Below are 17,565 nucleotides of genomic sequence, written 5' to 3'. Positions count from 1 at the left end.
TGCTGCCTCCAGTACCTCTGCTAAGCATTCTGGGTTACATGGCCACCTGTTCCTAGTCTCCTGCCCGCCTGCTGCCTCCAGTACCTCTGCTAAGCATTCCGGGTCACATGTCCACCTCCGCCCTCCAGTACCTCTGCTAAGCATTCCGGGTCACATGTCCACCTGCAGGCTCCACAACCTCTGCCACCTATTCCTAGTCTCCTGCCCGCCTGCTGCCTCCAGTACCTCTGCTAAGCATTCCGGGTCACATGTCCACCTCCGGCCTCCAGTACCTCTGCTAAGCATTCTGGGTCACATGTCCACCTCCGGCCTCCAGTACCTCTGCTAAGCATTCTGGGTCACATGTCCACCTGCAGGCTCCACAACCTCTGCCACCTGTTCCTAGTCTCCTGCCCGCCTGCTGCCTCCAGTACCTCTGCTAAGCATTCCGGGTCACATGTCCACCTCCGCCCTCCAGTACCTCTGCTAAGCATTCCGGGTCACATGTCCACCTGCAGGCTCCACAACCTCTGCCACCTATTCCTAGTCTCCTGCCCGCCTGCTGCCTCCAGTACCTCTGCTAAGCATTCTGGGTCACATGTCCACCTGCAGGCTCCACAACCTCTGCCACCTGTTCCTAGTCTCCTGCCCGCCTGCTGCCTCCAGTACCTCTGCTAAGCATTCCGGGTCACATGTCCACCTCCGCCCTCCAGTACCTCTGCTAAGCATTCCGGGTCACATGTCCACCTGCAGGCTCCACAACCTCTGCCACCTATTCCTAGTCTCCTGCCCGCCTGCTGCCTCCAGTACCTCTGCTAAGCATTCTGGGTCACATGTCCACCTCCGGCCTCCAGTACCTCTGCTAAGCATTCTGGGTCACATGTCCACCTCCGGCCTCCAGTACCTCTGCTAAGCATTCCGGGTCACATGTCCACCTGCAGGCTCCACAACCTCTGCCACCTATTCCTAGTCTCCTGCCCGCCTGCTGCCTCCAGTACCTCTGCTAAGCATTCTGGGTCACATGTCCACCTGCAGGCTCCACAACCTCTGCCACCTGTTCCTAGTCTCCTGCCCGCCTGCTGCCTCCAGTACCTCTGCTAAGCATTCCGGGTCACATGTCCACCTCCGCCCTCCAGTACCTCTGCTAAGCATTCCGGGTCACATGTCCACCTGCAGGCTCCACAACCTCTGCCACCTATTCCTAGTCTCCTGCCCGCCTGCTGCCTCCAGTACCTCTGCTAAGCATTCTGGGTCACATGTCCACCTGCAGGCTCCACAACCTCTGCCACCTGTTCCTAGTCTCCTGCCCGCCTGCTGCCTCCAGTACCTCTGCTAAGCATTCTGGGTCACATGTCCACCTGCAGGCTCCACAACCTCTGCCACCTGTTCCTAGTCTCCTGCCCGCCTGCTGCCTCCAGTACCTCTGCTAAGCATTCCGGGTCACATGTCCACCTCCGGCCTCCAGTACCTCTGCTAAGCATTCTGGGTCACATGTCCACCTGCAGGCTCCACAACCTCTGCCACCTGTTCCTAGTCTCCTGCCCGCCTGCTGCCTCCAGTACCTCTGCTAAGCATTCCGGGTCACATGTCCACCTCCGGCCTCCAGTACCTCTGCTACCCGTTCCTAGTCTCCTGCCCGCCTGCTGCCTCCAGTACCTCTGCTAAGCATTCCGGGTCACATGTCCACCTCCGCCCTCCAGTACCTCTGCTAAGCATTCCGGGTCACATGTCCACCTCCGGCCTCCAGTACCTCTGCTACCCGTTCCTAGTCTCCTGCCCGCCTGCTGCCTCCAGTACCTCTGCTAAGCATTCCGGGTCACATGTCCACCTCCGCCCTCCAGTACCTCTGCTAAGCATTCCGGGTCACATGTCCACCTCCGGCCTCCAGTACCTCTGCTACCCGTTTCCCGCGTGCCTTACCTGCCTGCTGCACCAACGCCTGTAGCCCTTGTGCGCACCAGATGAGCCTAACTTGCATGTTCACACTGATTTTTTTAGGGGAGCAGAAACTCTCCAAATCCTTTTCAAATACTGAAACCTTAGTTCTGGTGATGTATTCATGTAAGTAGCCCTTTGAACTGGTTCAGGATGGCAATGTGGCTCTTGGCCCAAAAAATGTTGTGCACTCCTGATGTAGATGGAGGACTGAGAAGCCTCTGGAGGGGGAGGAGGGCCACATACTTCTCTCCATGTTAATATCTATGGCTGTAAATGTAGGACAGAGAAGCTCGTGGATGTGGGGGGCACATACTTTTCTCCATATTAATGTCTATGGATGTAGATGAGGACAGAGAAGCCCCTGGAGGTGGATGTGGGGGGCACATACTTTTCTCTGTATCAATGTCTATGGATGTAATTGGAGGACAGAGCGACCCTTGGAGGTTGAGGTGGATGTGGGGGGGATACATACTCTTGGCCATATCGTGTGAGATTTGCAGACCTTTCAGATCTTACAGAAGATTACTCCTGATCCCAGAGAATCCAACCACACAAGACGCAATAAATAATCACCTCTATTATCAGTAGAAAACAGGAGCTGGTGAGGCGCACAGTTGTGCCTCGCCTGGACCTAATTGCTGGGTCCGTGCCCCCTGGATGGATCATGTACAAGGCATATAGTTCTGAGAGGACGCCAGACCACATCTCTATATGGGGGAAGGCACTTATACAGCTGCACCGCTCATGACAGTACGTGGCCCCTGGCTGATGGGGCCCACCCTGGCGAGTTCATTCATGGTCTCGGGTCACTTGTCCGCTGGTGAGGCACTCGGTAGCGGAAGATTCTGCAGCGCTGATTTACTGATGGTTCCATAGGCCTGTGTGTAACTGTGCAGTGAAGCTTTGGGGTCCCCCGATGTGCTCACATTGGATGCCCCCTGAAACATCTTTTTACTGAACTTCGGGGCAGTTCTCACTTCACGGGTCTGCACCGCTGGAGTTCGCTGGTTCTGGAGAGGACAGAAAATCCAGATCAATGCACTTGTAATAACAGTGTTACCTGTATGGAGAGGGGCTCAGATGGCACCAGTACAGAGAAATCCTCCCATCACCACGGGTATAGAGAAATCCACCCATCACCACCAGTACAGAGAAATCCTCCCATCACCACCAGTACAGAGAAATCCACCATCACCACCAGTACAGAGAAATCCTCCCATCACCACCAGTACAGAGAAATCCACCCATCACCACCGGTACAGAGAAATCCTCCCATCACCACCGGTACAGAGAAATCCTCCATCACCACCGGTACAGAGAAATCCACCCATCACCACCGGTACAGAGAAATCCTCCATCACCACCGGTACAGAGAAATCCTCCCATCACCACCAGTACAGAGAAATCCTCCCATCACCACCAGTGCAGAGAAATCCTCCCATCACCACCAGTACAGAGAAATTCACCATCACAGAGAAATCCACCATCACGACCAGTACAGAGAAATCCACCCATCACCACCGGTACAGAGAAATCCTCCCATCACCACCAGTACAGAGAAATCCACCCATCACCACCAGTACAGAGAAATCCACCATCACAGAGAAATCCTCCATCACCACCAGGACAGAGAAATCCACCCATCACCACCGGTACAGAGAAATCCTCCCATCACCACGGGTACAGAGAAATCCACCCATCACCACGGGTACAGAGAAATCCTCCCATTACCACCGGTACAGAGAAATCCACCCATCACCACCAGTGCAGAGAAATCCTCCCATCACCACCAGTACAGAGAAATCCACCCATCACCACCGGTACAGAGAAATCCACCATCACAGAGAAATCCTCCATCACCACCAGGACAGAGAAATCCACCCATCACCACCGGTACAGAGAAATCCTCCCATCACCACCAGTGCAGAGAAATCCACCCAACACCACCGGTACAGAGAAATCCACCCATCACCACCGGTACAGAGAAATCCTCCCATCACCACCAGTACAGAGAAATCCACCCATCACCACCAGTACAGAGAAATCCTCCCATCACCACCAGTACAGAGAAATCCTCCCATCACCACCAGTACAGAGAAATCCTCCCATCACCACCAGTACAGAGAAATCCACCCATCACCACCGGTACAGAGAAATCCTCCCATCACCACCGGTACAGAGAAATCCTCCATCACCACCGGTACAGAGAAATCCACCCATCACCACCGGTACAGAGAAATCCTCCATCACCACCGGTACAGAGAAATCCTCCCATCACCACCAGTGCAGAGAAATCCTCCCATCACCACCAGTGCAGAGAAATCCTCCCATCACCACCAGTACAGAGAAATCCACCATCACAGAGAAATCCACCATCACGACCAGTACAGAGAAATCCACCCATCACCACCGGTACAGAGAAATCCACCCATCACCACCAGTACAGAGAAATCCACCATCACAGAGAAATCCTCCATCACCACCAGGACAGAGAAATCCTCCCATCACCACGGGTACAGAGAAATCCACCCATCACCACGGGTACAGAGAAATCCTCCCATCACCACCGGTACAGAGAAATCCACCCATCACCACCAGTACAGAGAAATCCTCCCATCACCACCAGTACAGAGAAATCCTCCCATCACCACCGGTACAGAGAAATCCTCCCATCACCACCGGTACAGAGAAATCCACCATCACAGAGAAATCCTCCATCACCACCAGGACAGAGAAATCCACCCATCACCACCGGTACAGAGAAATCCTCCCATCACCACCAGTGCAGAGAAATCCACCCAACACCACCGGTACAGAGAAATCCACCCATCACTACCGGTACAGAGAAATCCTCCCATCACCACCAGTACAGAGAAATCCACCCATCACCACCAGTACAGAGAAATCCTCCCATCACCACCAGTACAGAGAAATGCTCCCATCACCACCGGTACAGAGAAATCCTCCCATCACCACCAGTACAGAGAAATCCACCATCACAGAGAAATCCTCCATCACCACCAGGACAGAGAAATCCACCCATCACCACCGGTACAGAGAAATCCTCCCATCACCACCAGTGCAGAGAAATCCACCCAACACCACCGGTACAGAGAAATCCACCCAACACCACCGGTACAGAGAAATCCACCCATCACCACCATCACAGAGAAATCCACCATCACCACCGGTACAGAGAAATCCACCCATCACCACCGGTACAGAGAAATCCACCCATCACCACCGGTACAGAGAAATCCACCCATCACCACCGGTACAGAGAAATCCACCCATCACCACCGGTACAGAGAAATCCACCCATCACCACCGGTACAGAGAAATCCACCCATCACCACCGGTACAGAAAAATCCACCATCACCACCGGTACAGAGAAATCCACCCATCACCACCGGTACAGAGAAATCCACCCATCACCACCGGTACAGAGAAATCCACCCATCACCACCGGTACAGAGAAATCCACCCATCACCACCGGTACAGAGAAATCCACCCATCACCACCGGTACAGAGAAATCATCCATCACCACCGGTACAGAGAAATCCACCCATCACCACCGGTACAGAGAAATCCTCCATCACCACCAGTACAGAGAAATCCACCATCACCACCAGTACAGAGAAATCCACCATCACAGAGAAATCCACCCATCACCACCATCACAGAGAAATCCACCCATCACCACCAGTACAGAAAAATCCACCATCACCACCAGTACAGAGAAATCCACCCATCACCACCGGTACAGAGAAATCCTCCATCACCACCAGTACAGAGAAATCCACCCATCACCACCGGTACAGAGAAATCCTCCATCACCACCAGTACAGAGAAATCCACCATCACCACCAGTACAGAGAAATCCACCATCACAGAGAAATCCACCCATCACCACCATCACAGAGAAATCCACCCATCACCACCAGTACAGAAAAATCCACCATCACCACCAGTACAGAGAAATCCACCCATCACCACCAGTACAGAAAAATCCACCATCACCACCAGTACAGAGAAATCCACCCATCACCACCAGTACAGAGAAATCCACCCATCACCACCAGTGCAGAGAAATCCACCCATCACCACCATCACAGAGAAATCCACCCATCACCACCAGTGCAGAGAAATCCTCCCATCACCACCAGTACAGAGAAATCCACCCATCACCACCGGTACAGAGAAATCCACCATCACAGAGAAATCCTCCATCACCACCAGGACAGAGAAATCCACCCATCACCACCGGTACAGAGAAATCCTCCCATCACCACCAGTGCAGAGAAATCCACCCAACACCACCGGTACAGAGAAATCCACCCATCACCACCGGTACAGAGAAATCCTCCCATCACCACCAGTACAGAGAAATCCACCCATCACCACCAGTACAGAGAAATCCTCCCATCACCACCAGTACAGAGAAATCCTCCCATCACCACCAGTACAGAGAAATCCTCCCATCACCACCAGTACAGAGAAATCCACCCATCACCACCGGTACAGAGAAATCCTCCCATCACCACCGGTACAGAGAAATCCTCCATCACCACCGGTACAGAGAAATCCACCCATCACCACCGGTACAGAGAAATCCTCCATCACCACCGGTACAGAGAAATCCTCCCATCACCACCAGTGCAGAGAAATCCTCCCATCACCACCAGTGCAGAGAAATCCTCCCATCACCACCAGTACAGAGAAATCCACCATCACAGAGAAATCCACCATCACGACCAGTACAGAGAAATCCACCCATCACCACCGGTACAGAGAAATCCACCCATCACCACCAGTACAGAGAAATCCACCATCACAGAGAAATCCTCCATCACCACCAGGACAGAGAAATCCTCCCATCACCACGGGTACAGAGAAATCCACCCATCACCACGGGTACAGAGAAATCCTCCCATCACCACCGGTACAGAGAAATCCACCCATCACCACCAGTACAGAGAAATCCTCCCATCACCACCAGTACAGAGAAATCCTCCCATCACCACCGGTACAGAGAAATCCTCCCATCACCACCGGTACAGAGAAATCCACCATCACAGAGAAATCCTCCATCACCACCAGGACAGAGAAATCCACCCATCACCACCGGTACAGAGAAATCCTCCCATCACCACCAGTGCAGAGAAATCCACCCAACACCACCGGTACAGAGAAATCCACCCATCACTACCGGTACAGAGAAATCCTCCCATCACCACCAGTACAGAGAAATCCACCCATCACCACCAGTACAGAGAAATCCTCCCATCACCACCAGTACAGAGAAATGCTCCCATCACCACCGGTACAGAGAAATCCTCCCATCACCACCAGTACAGAGAAATCCACCATCACAGAGAAATCCTCCATCACCACCAGGACAGAGAAATCCACCCATCACCACCGGTACAGAGAAATCCTCCCATCACCACCAGTGCAGAGAAATCCACCCAACACCACCGGTACAGAGAAATCCACCCAACACCACCGGTACAGAGAAATCCACCCATCACCACCATCACAGAGAAATCCACCATCACCACCGGTACAGAGAAATCCACCCATCACCACGGGTACAGAGAAATCCACCCATCACCACGGGTACAGAGAAATCCTCCCATCACCACCGGTACAGAGAAATCCACCCATCACCACCAGTACAGAGAAATCCTCCCATCACCACCAGTACAGAGAAATCCTCCCATCACCACCGGTACAGAGAAATCCTCCCATCACCACCGGTACAGAGAAATCCACCATCACAGAGAAATCCTCCATCACCACCAGGACAGAGAAATCCACCCATCACCACCGGTACAGAGAAATCCTCCCATCACCACCAGTGCAGAGAAATCCACCCAACACCACCGGTACAGAGAAATCCACCCATCACTACCGGTACAGAGAAATCCTCCCATCACCACCAGTACAGAGAAATCCACCCATCACCACCAGTACAGAGAAATCCTCCCATCACCACCAGTACAGAGAAATGCTCCCATCACCACCGGTACAGAGAAATCCTCCCATCACCACCAGTACAGAGAAATCCACCATCACAGAGAAATCCTCCATCACCACCAGGACAGAGAAATCCACCCATCACCACCGGTACAGAGAAATCCTCCCATCACCACCAGTGCAGAGAAATCCACCCAACACCACCGGTACAGAGAAATCCACCCAACACCACCGGTACAGAGAAATCCACCCATCACCACCATCACAGAGAAATCCACCATCACCACCGGTACAGAGAAATCCACCCATCACCACCGGTACAGAGAAATCCACCCATCACCACCGGTACAGAGAAATCCACCCATCACCACCGGTACAGAGAAATCCACCCATCACCACCGGTACAGAGAAATCCACCCATCACCACCGGTACAGAAAAATCCACCATCACCACCGGTACAGAGAAATCCACCCATCACCACCGGTACAGAGAAATCCACCCATCACCACCGGTACAGAGAAATCCACCCATCACCACCGGTACAGAGAAATCCACCCATCACCACCGGTACAGAGAAATCCACCCATCACCACCGGTACAGAGAAATCATCCATCACCACCGGTACAGAGAAATCCACCCATCACCACCGGTACAGAGAAATCCTCCATCACCACCAGTACAGAGAAATCCACCATCACCACCAGTACAGAGAAATCCACCATCACAGAGAAATCCACCCATCACCACCATCACAGAGAAATCCACCCATCACCACCAGTACAGAAAAATCCACCATCACCACCAGTACAGAGAAATCCACCCATCACCACCGGTACAGAGAAATCCTCCATCACCACCAGTACAGAGAAATCCACCCATCACCACCGGTACAGAGAAATCCTCCATCACCACCAGTACAGAGAAATCCACCATCACCACCAGTACAGAGAAATCCACCATCACAGAGAAATCCACCCATCACCACCATCACAGAGAAATCCACCCATCACCACCAGTACAGAAAAATCCACCATCACCACCAGTACAGAGAAATCCACCCATCACCACCAGTACAGAAAAATCCACCATCACCACCAGTACAGAGAAATCCACCCATCACCACCAGTACAGAGAAATCCACCCATCACCACCAGTGCAGAGAAATCCACCCATCACCACCGGTACAGAGAAATCCTCCATCACCACCAGTACAGAGAAATCCACCCATCACCACCGGTACAGAGAAATCCTCCATCACCACCAGTACAGAGAAATCCACCATCACCACCAGTACAGAGAAATCCACCATCACAGAGAAATCCACCCATCACCACCGGTACAGAGAAATCCACCCATCACCACCGGTACAGAGAAATCCACCCATCACCACCAGTACAGAGAAATCCACCCATCACCACCAGTGCAGAGAAATCCTCCCATCACCACCAGTACAGAGAAATCCACCCATCCCCACCAGTACAGAGAAATCCACCATCACAGAGAAATCCACCATCACCACCAGTACAGAGAAATCCTCCCATCACGACCAGTGCAGAGAAATCCTCCGTCGCCACCAGTACAGAGAAATCCACCCATCACGACCAGTACAGAGAAATCCACCCATCACGACCAGTACAGAGAAATCCTCCATCACCACCAGTATAGAGAAATCCTCCCATCACCACCAGTGCAGAGAAATCCTCCCATCACCACCAGTGCAGAGAAATCCACCCATCACGACCAGTACAGAGAAATCCTCCATCACCACCAGTACAGAGAAATCCACCATCACCACCAGTACAGAGAAATCCACCCATCACGACCAGTACAGAGAAATCCACCCATCACGACCAGTACAGAGAAATCCTCCATCACCACCAGTGCAGAGAAATCCTCCCATCACCACCAGTACAGAGAAATCCACCCATCACCACCAGTACAGAGAAATCCACCCATCACCACCAGTACAGAGAAATCCACCCATCACGACCAGTACAGAGAAATCCTCCATCACCACCAGTATAGAGAAATCCTCCATCACCACCAGTACAGAGAAATCCTCCCATCACCACCAGTACAGAGAAATCCTCCCATCACCACCAGTACAGAGAAATCCTCCCATCACCACCAGTACAGAGAAATCCACCCATCACGACCAGTACAGAGAAATCCACCATCACCACCAGTACAGAGAAATCCACCATCACCACCAGTACAGAGAAATCCACCCATCACGACCAGTACAGAGAAATCCACCATCACCACCAGTATAGAGAAATCCTCCATCACCACCAGTACAGAGAAATCCACCCATCACCACCAGTACAGAGAAATCCACCCATCACCACCAGTGCAGAGAAATCCACCCATCACCACCAGTGCAGAGAAATCCACCCATCACCACCAGTGCAGAGAAATCCACCCATCACCACCAGTACAGAGAAATCCACCATCACCACCAGTACAGAGAAATCCTCCCATCACCACGGGTACAGAGAAATCCACCATCACAGAGAAATCCACCATCACCACCAGTACAGAGATATCCACCATCACAGAGAAATCCACCATCACCACCAGTACAGAGAAATCCACCATCACCACCGGTACAGAGAAATCCACCCATCACCACCGGTACAGAGAAATCCACCCATCACCACCGGTACAGAGAAATCCTCCATTACCACCGGTACAGAGAAATCCACCCATCACCACCAGTACAGAGAAATCCACCATCACAGAGAAATCCACCCATCACCACCGGTACAGAGAAATCCACCCATCACCACCGGTACAGAGAAATCCTCCCATCACCACCGGTACAGAGAAATCCACCCATCACCACCGGTACAGAGAAATCCACCCATCACCACCGGTACAGAGAAATCCATCCATCACCACCAGTACAGAGAAATCCACCATCACAGAGAAATCCACCATCACCACCAGTACAGAGAAATCCACCCATCACGACCAGTACAGAGAAATCCACCCATCACGACCAGTACAGAGAAATCCACCCATCACGACCAGTACAGAGAAATCCTCCATCACCACCAGTATAGAGAAATCCACCCATCACGACCAGTACAGAGAAATCCACCATCACCACCAGTATAGAGAAATCCTCCATCAGCACCAGTGCAGAGAAATCCACCCATCACCACCAGTGCAGAGAAATCCACCCATCACGACCAGTACAGAGAAATCCACCATCACAGAGAAATCCTCCCATCACCACCAGTGCAGAGAAATCCTCCCATCACCACCAGTGCAGAGAAATCCACCCATCACCACCAGTGCAGAGAAATCCTCCCATCACCACCAGTGCAGAGAAATCCACCCATCACCACCAGTACAGAGAAATCCACCCATCACCACCAGTGCAGAGAAATCCACCCATCACCACCAGTGCAGAGAAATCCACCCATCACCACCAGTGCAGAGAAATCCTCCCATCACCACCAGTACAGAGAAATCCTCCCATCACCACCAGTACAGAGAAATCCTCCCATCACCACCAGTACAGAGAAATCCTCCCATCACCACCAGTGCAGAGAAATCCTCCCATCACCACGGGTACAGAGAAATCCACCATCACCACCAGTACAGAGAAATCCTCCCATCACCACCAGTGCAGAGAAATCCACCCATCACCACCAGTACAGAGAAATCCTCCCATCACCACCAGTGCAGAGAAATCCTCCCATCACCACCAGTACAGAGAAATCCACCCATCACCACCAGTACAGAGAAATCCTCCCATCACCACCAGTACAGAGAAATCCACCCATCACCACCAGTACAGAGAAATCCACCCATCACCACCAGTACAGAGAAATCCACCCATCACCACCAGTACAGAGAAATCCACCCATCACCACCAGTGCAGAGAAATCCTCCCATCACCACGGGTACAGAGAAATCCTCCCATCACCACGGGTACAGAGAAATCCACCATCACCACCAGTACAGAGAAATCCTCCCATCACCACCAGTACAGAGAAATCCACCCATCACCACCAGTGCAGAGAAATCCTCCCATCACCACCAGTACAGAGAAATCCTCCCATCACCACCAGTGCAGAGAAATCCTCCCATCACCACGGGTACAGAGAAATCCACCATCACCACCAGTACAGAGAAATCCTCCCATCACCACCAGTACAGAGAAATCCACCATCACCACCAGTACAGAGAAATCCTCCCATCACCACCAGTACAGAGAAATCCTCCCATCACCACCAGTACAGAGAAATCCTCCCATCACCACCAGTACAGAGAAATCCTCCCATCACCACCAGTACAGAGAAATCCTCCCATCACCACCAGTGCAGAGAAATCCTCCCATCACCACCAGTGCAGAGAAATCCACCATCACAGAGAAATACTCCGTCGCCACCAGTACAGAGAAATCCTCCCATCACCACCAGTGCAGAGAAATCCTCCCATCACCACCAGTGCAGAGAAATCCTCCCATCACCACCAGTACAGAGAAATCCACCATCACCACCAGTACAGAGAAATCCACCATCACCACCAGTGCAGAGAAATCCTCCCATCACCACCAGTGCAGAGAAATCCTCCCATCACCACCAGTGCAGAGAAATCCTCCCATCACCACCAGTACAGAGAAATCCTCCCATCACCACCAGTGCAGAGAAATCCTCCCATCACCACCAGTACAGAGAAATCCTCCCATCACCACCAGTACAGAGAAATCCTCCCATCACCACCAGTACAGAGAAATCCTCCCATCACCACCAGTGCAGAGAAATCCACCCATCACCACCAGTACAGAGAAATCCACCCATCACCACCAGTGCAGAGAAATCCTCCCATCACCACCAGTACAGAGAAATCCACCCATCACCACCAGTACAGAGAAATCCACCCATCACCACCAGTGCAGAGAAATCCTCCCATCACCACCAGTGCAGAGAAATCCACCCATCACCACCGGTACAGAGAAATCCTCCCATCACCACCAGTACAGAGAAATCCACCATCACCACCAGTGCAGAGAAATCCTCCGTCGCCACCAGTACAGAGAAATCCTCCCATCACCACCAGTACAGAGAAATCCTCCCATCACCACCAGTGCAGGAAGAGGACCTCTGTCACCATCAATATGTTGGGGATCTTCATCACCACCAGTATCACCAGCCGCTTCCCTAGCCCCTGTATCCCAGTATTTCCAGTTGTACGTACCAGTCTGGCGCTGATGGCGGCTACACTCACTGTGGTGGCGGGCACTGTGTCCTTCCGAGTGAGAGAGTTGTTGGGGGCCGCCGCCCGCACCTGCTGGGTTAGTGACAAGGAGCGGGTCCTTGTGACAGGAGCAGTTTTCCCTCGAGGCTCTAGACCTTTATTCACCTTGAGGAGAAATCAGGATCTACGTGGATTATGTATGAACAGCACTAACATCAGAGAGTCCTCTACACCAAGGCACCGGAGACAGACGAGTACAGAGAAGCTCTATCCACCCAGCAGAAGCGCTGTATGCCTCATCAGGGGGCAGGATGATCAGAGTTGCGGTGCACCTCGTCAGAAGGAGGGGAGGTCGTGGGCCGGATCAGAACAGTCATGCATAGTGTCGAGAGTGTGAATGGGCAGGATCAGAGTGGTTGTGCACCTCGACGGGAGTGGGGAGAGAGTGATGGTGGGCAGGGTCAGAGCGACAGTGCACCTCGTCGGGGGTAGGGAGGCAGTGGGCAGGATCGGAGCTGCCATGCACCTCGTCGAGTGAGGGAGTGCGGTAGGGCAAGATCCGAGCCGCCATGCACCTTCTCGGGGGGCGTTTGTGAGCTGGATCGGACCTGCTGAGCACATTGTCGGAGGCAGGGAGGTGGTGGGCAGGATTGGAGTTGCCGTGCACCTTGCCGGGGGGGTAACAGGTTAGGAGCTGCTATTGCACCTCGTCGGGGGGCAGGATCAAAGTTACCGTGCACTTTGTCAGAGGGATGGAAGGGCAGGAAAGGAGCCGTTGTACATGCCATTGGCACCTGGACAGGCTGGGTGCTATACAAAGTTGATCAAGTGACTAATAACACAAGTGGCATCAGCCATTATCTGTCGGTGCGGTGAACACTCCTCTTACCCCCAGGGTGGTCATGGTGTGCTCCTGGCTTGGCCTACTTCCTGATCTTTTTTGGTGGGATGCCCCTCGCCAATGTCCAGACCCCACTGAAAGAGAAAACATGGTCTTATGTTGTGTGGGCTCAGTAATAATGACATATTCTGCAGTGATGGAGAGTGCACAGCACATACACTGGCTGACGCTGTGGGTGATGGGGTTGTATACGGGTGACTTAGGCTTCGGTGCACCCTGTGGATTGTTCTGGTCACAGCCGTCAGTTTTTGGAGCTGATTCACAAGTAATGGTTTTCCCAGGGACCCCTGAGACACAGCTAGTGCTCGATACTGGAGGTGATGCTTCCTTCGCCTGTGGACATCCAGCATCCTGTAGACTTTTGGTCATGGGTTCAGCGCTTTCCTTAAGGGTCTCTCTTTTCTGCCTTCGAGCATTAGTCTTCCTTTCAAGAATCATCTACAGGACAAAAGTAAAGACGTGACAGGAGGCCGGCGGCAACTTGCCCCAACCAGAGAACAGACATCTAATCGTGAGGAGCGGACAAACCTGCTGTGCAATCTGGAGGTAATTAAACATGACATGTTCCCAATGGAAGGCGTAGGCCGGCCTATCCAAGCAGCCAGCAAGCCCCAGCAGCGGCCCCGCTCACCTATCTAAGCAGCCAGCCCAAGCAGCCACCCCCCTATCCAGGCATTCGACCCAAGCAGCCTCCCTGCCCGCCTGTCCAGGCAGCCAGCCAGCCCAAGCAGCTGCCCCGCTCACCTATCCAACCAGCCAGCCCAACCAACTGCCCGCCTATCCAAGCAGCGGCCCCGCTCACCTATCCAAGCAGCCAGCCCAACCAACTGCCCGCCTATCCAAGCAGCTACCCCGCTCACCTATCCAACCAGCCAGCCCAACCAACTGCCCGCCTATCCAAGCAGCTGCCCCGCTCACCTATCCAAGCAGCCAGCCCAAGCAGCTGCCCCGCTCACCTATCCAACCAGCCAGCCCAACCAACTGCCCGCCTATCCAAGCAGCTGCCCTGCCTGCCTATCCAAGCAGCCAGCCCAAGCAGCCACCCACTTATCCAGGCATTCAGCCCAAGCAGCCTTCCTGCCCGCCTATCCAAGCAGCCAGCCAGCCCAAGCAATCGTCCGCCTATCCAAGCAGCCAGCCAGCCCAAGCAACTGTCCGCCTATCCAAGCAGCCAGCCAGCCCAAGCAACTGTCCGCCTATCTAAGCAGCCAACCCAAGCAGCCACCCGCCTATCCACGCATTCAGCCCAAGCAGCCGCCCGGCCCGCCTATCCAAGCAACCAGCCAGCGCAATCAACCGCCCACCTATCCAAGCAGCCAGCCAGCCCAAGCAACTGCCCGTCTATCCAAGCAGCCACCCGCCTGTCCAGGCATTCAGCCCAAGCAGCCGCCCTGCCTGCCTGTCCAGGCGGCCGGCCAGCCCAAGCAGCCACCCTGCTCACCTATCCAAGCAGGCAGCCCAAGCAACTACCCACCTATCCAAGCAGCCAGTTAAAGCAGCAGCCCCACGCACCTATCCAAGCAGACAGTCAGCCCAAGCAGCCGTCGCCTATCCAGGCATTAAGCCCAAGCTGCCACCCCGCCCACCTATCCAAGCAGCCGATCAGCCAGCCCAAGCAGCCACCCACCTATCCATGCAGCCAGCCCAAGAAGTTGCCCTGCCCTTCTATCCAAGCAGCCAGTCAGCGAGCCCGAGCAGCCACCCAGCGAGTGCAAGCAGCCAACTTGTCCGCCTATCCAAGCAGCCCGCCTAAGCAGCTATCATGCCCACTTACCCATGCAGCAAGCCCGAGTAGCCACCCCGCCCACCTACCCAAACAGCCAGTCAGCCCATTTATCCAACTGCCTGCCAACTAGTCTGAGCAGCTAGCCCGCCTATCCATCCAGCAAGCCAGGCCGAGAAGCCACCCTGCCCAACTATCCATGCAGCCAGCCGAGCAACCACCACGCCTATCCACACAGCAAACCTGAGCAGCCATTCCGCCCGCCTATCAAGCAGAAATACAGTGAGCCCGAGCATTCACCCCATTTATCCAAGAGCAGCCATCCCACCTGCCTATCCATGCAGCGAGTCTGAGGAGTCACCCCACCCGCCTATCCAAGCAGCCAGCCAGTGACCCCGAGCAACCACCCTGCCCGCCTAACCAAGCAGCCAGCCAAGCAGCTATCCCAACCACCTATCCACACAGCAAACCAGAGCAGCCACCCCGCCCGCCTCTCCATGCAGCGAGCCTGAGGAGCCATCCGCCCGCCTATCCAAGCAGCCAGCCAGTGAGCCCGAGCAGCCACCCCATCCGCCTATCCATGCAGCAAGCCAGCGAGCCAGACCAACCACCCTGCCTGCCTATCCAAGCAGCAAGCCTGAGGAGTCAACCCGCATGCCCATCCAAGCAGCCAACCAGCCTGCCTATGTAAGCAGCCAGTGCCCCTGAGCAGCCATCCTGCCCACCTATCCATGAAACCAGCCAGCCACCACGCCTGCCTATCCAAGCAGCCAGCCAGCAAACCCAAGCAGCCACCCCGCCAGCCTATCCAAGCAGCCAGCCCAAGCAGCCACCCCGGCCGCCTATCCAAGCAGCCAGCCCAAGAAGCCACCATGCCAGTCTATCCATGCAGCAAGTCAGATAGCCCAAGCTGCCACCCCGCACACCTACCCAACTAGCCAGCTAGCCCAAGCAGCCACCACACCAGTCTATCCATGCAGAAAGCCAACTAACCCAAGCAGCCACTCCACCCGCCTACCCAAGCAGCCAGCCCATTTATCCAAGCAGTCGGTCAGAGCCGCCACCCCACCCGCCTATGCAAGCAGCCAGCCAGCCTACTCACAAGCCAGCCAGACCGAGCAGCAAGCCCAAGCAGCCAACCCGCCCACCTAACCAAGCAGCTAGTCAGCTCATTTATCCAATCAGCCAGCTCATGCAGCCACTCCACACGCCTATACAAGCAAGCAGCCAGCTAGCCCAAGCAGCTAGCCCGCCTACCCATGCAGCAAGCAAGGCTGAACAGCCACCTCGCCCGCCAAACCAAGCAGCCAGCCGAGCAGCCACCCTGCCCACCTATTCACACAGCAAACCCGACCAGCCATCCCACCCACCTATACAAGAAGCCAGCCAGAGAAGCCACCCCGCCAGCCTATCCAAGCAGTCAGTCAGCAAACTCAAGCAACCACCCTGCCCCCCTATCCAAGCAGCAAGCCAGTGAGCCAGAGCAGCCACCCCGCCCGCCTATCCAAGCAGTCAGTCAACAAGCTCAAACAACCACCCTGCTCGCCTATCGAAGCAGCCAGCCGAGCAGCTACCCCACCGGCCTATGCAAGCAGCCAGCCAGTCCATTTATCCAAGCAGCCAGCCCATGCAGCCATCCCAACTGCCTGTGCCAGCAGCCAGCCAGCTAGCCCACCTATCCAAGCAGTCATCCCGAGCAGCTACCCTGCCCGCCTATCCAAACAGCCAGCCGAGCAGCTATCCTGACCACCTATCCACACACCAAACCATAGCAACTACCCGGCCCGCCCATCCATGCAACAAGCCAGCGAGCCTGAGGAGCCATCCCA

At 54.1% G+C, this 17,565-nt stretch overlaps 1 protein-coding gene across 3 annotated transcripts in view; it reads right to left on the bottom strand.

Moving 5' to 3' along the window:
- Positions 1 to 2,481: 2,481 nt before the first annotated feature.
- The window catches only part of MAPK15 (mitogen-activated protein kinase 15), a 51,193-nt gene continuing 36,109 nt past the window's right edge, over positions 2,482 to 17,565 (bottom strand). The window contains exons 10-13 of one of the 3 annotated variants that reach the window (XM_073676877.1): positions 14,172 to 14,451; positions 14,002 to 14,087; positions 13,113 to 13,277; positions 2,482 to 2,927 (exon numbers count right to left, since the gene is read on the bottom strand). In XM_073676877.1, coding sequence (XP_073532978.1) covers positions 2,724 to 2,927; positions 13,113 to 13,277; positions 14,002 to 14,087; positions 14,172 to 14,451 — 735 coding nt within the window. In that variant the 3' untranslated portion in view covers positions 2,482 to 2,723. The remainder of the gene's footprint in view (positions 2,928 to 13,112; positions 13,278 to 14,001; positions 14,088 to 14,171; positions 14,452 to 17,565) is intronic. The other 2 variants (XM_073676876.1, XM_073676878.1) reach the window with 2 other exon arrangements.

The sequence above is a fragment of the Phyllobates terribilis genome, unplaced genomic scaffold (genome assembly GCF_046119375.1).
Source record: "Phyllobates terribilis strain yellow unplaced genomic scaffold, ASM4611937v1 Scaffold_4__5_contigs__length_816908805, whole genome shotgun sequence".
Taxonomy (NCBI): domain Eukaryota; kingdom Metazoa; phylum Chordata; class Amphibia; order Anura; family Dendrobatidae; genus Phyllobates; species Phyllobates terribilis.
Note: the sequence above shows the minus strand (reverse complement) of the source record. Positions and strands in the feature narration are given on the sequence as shown.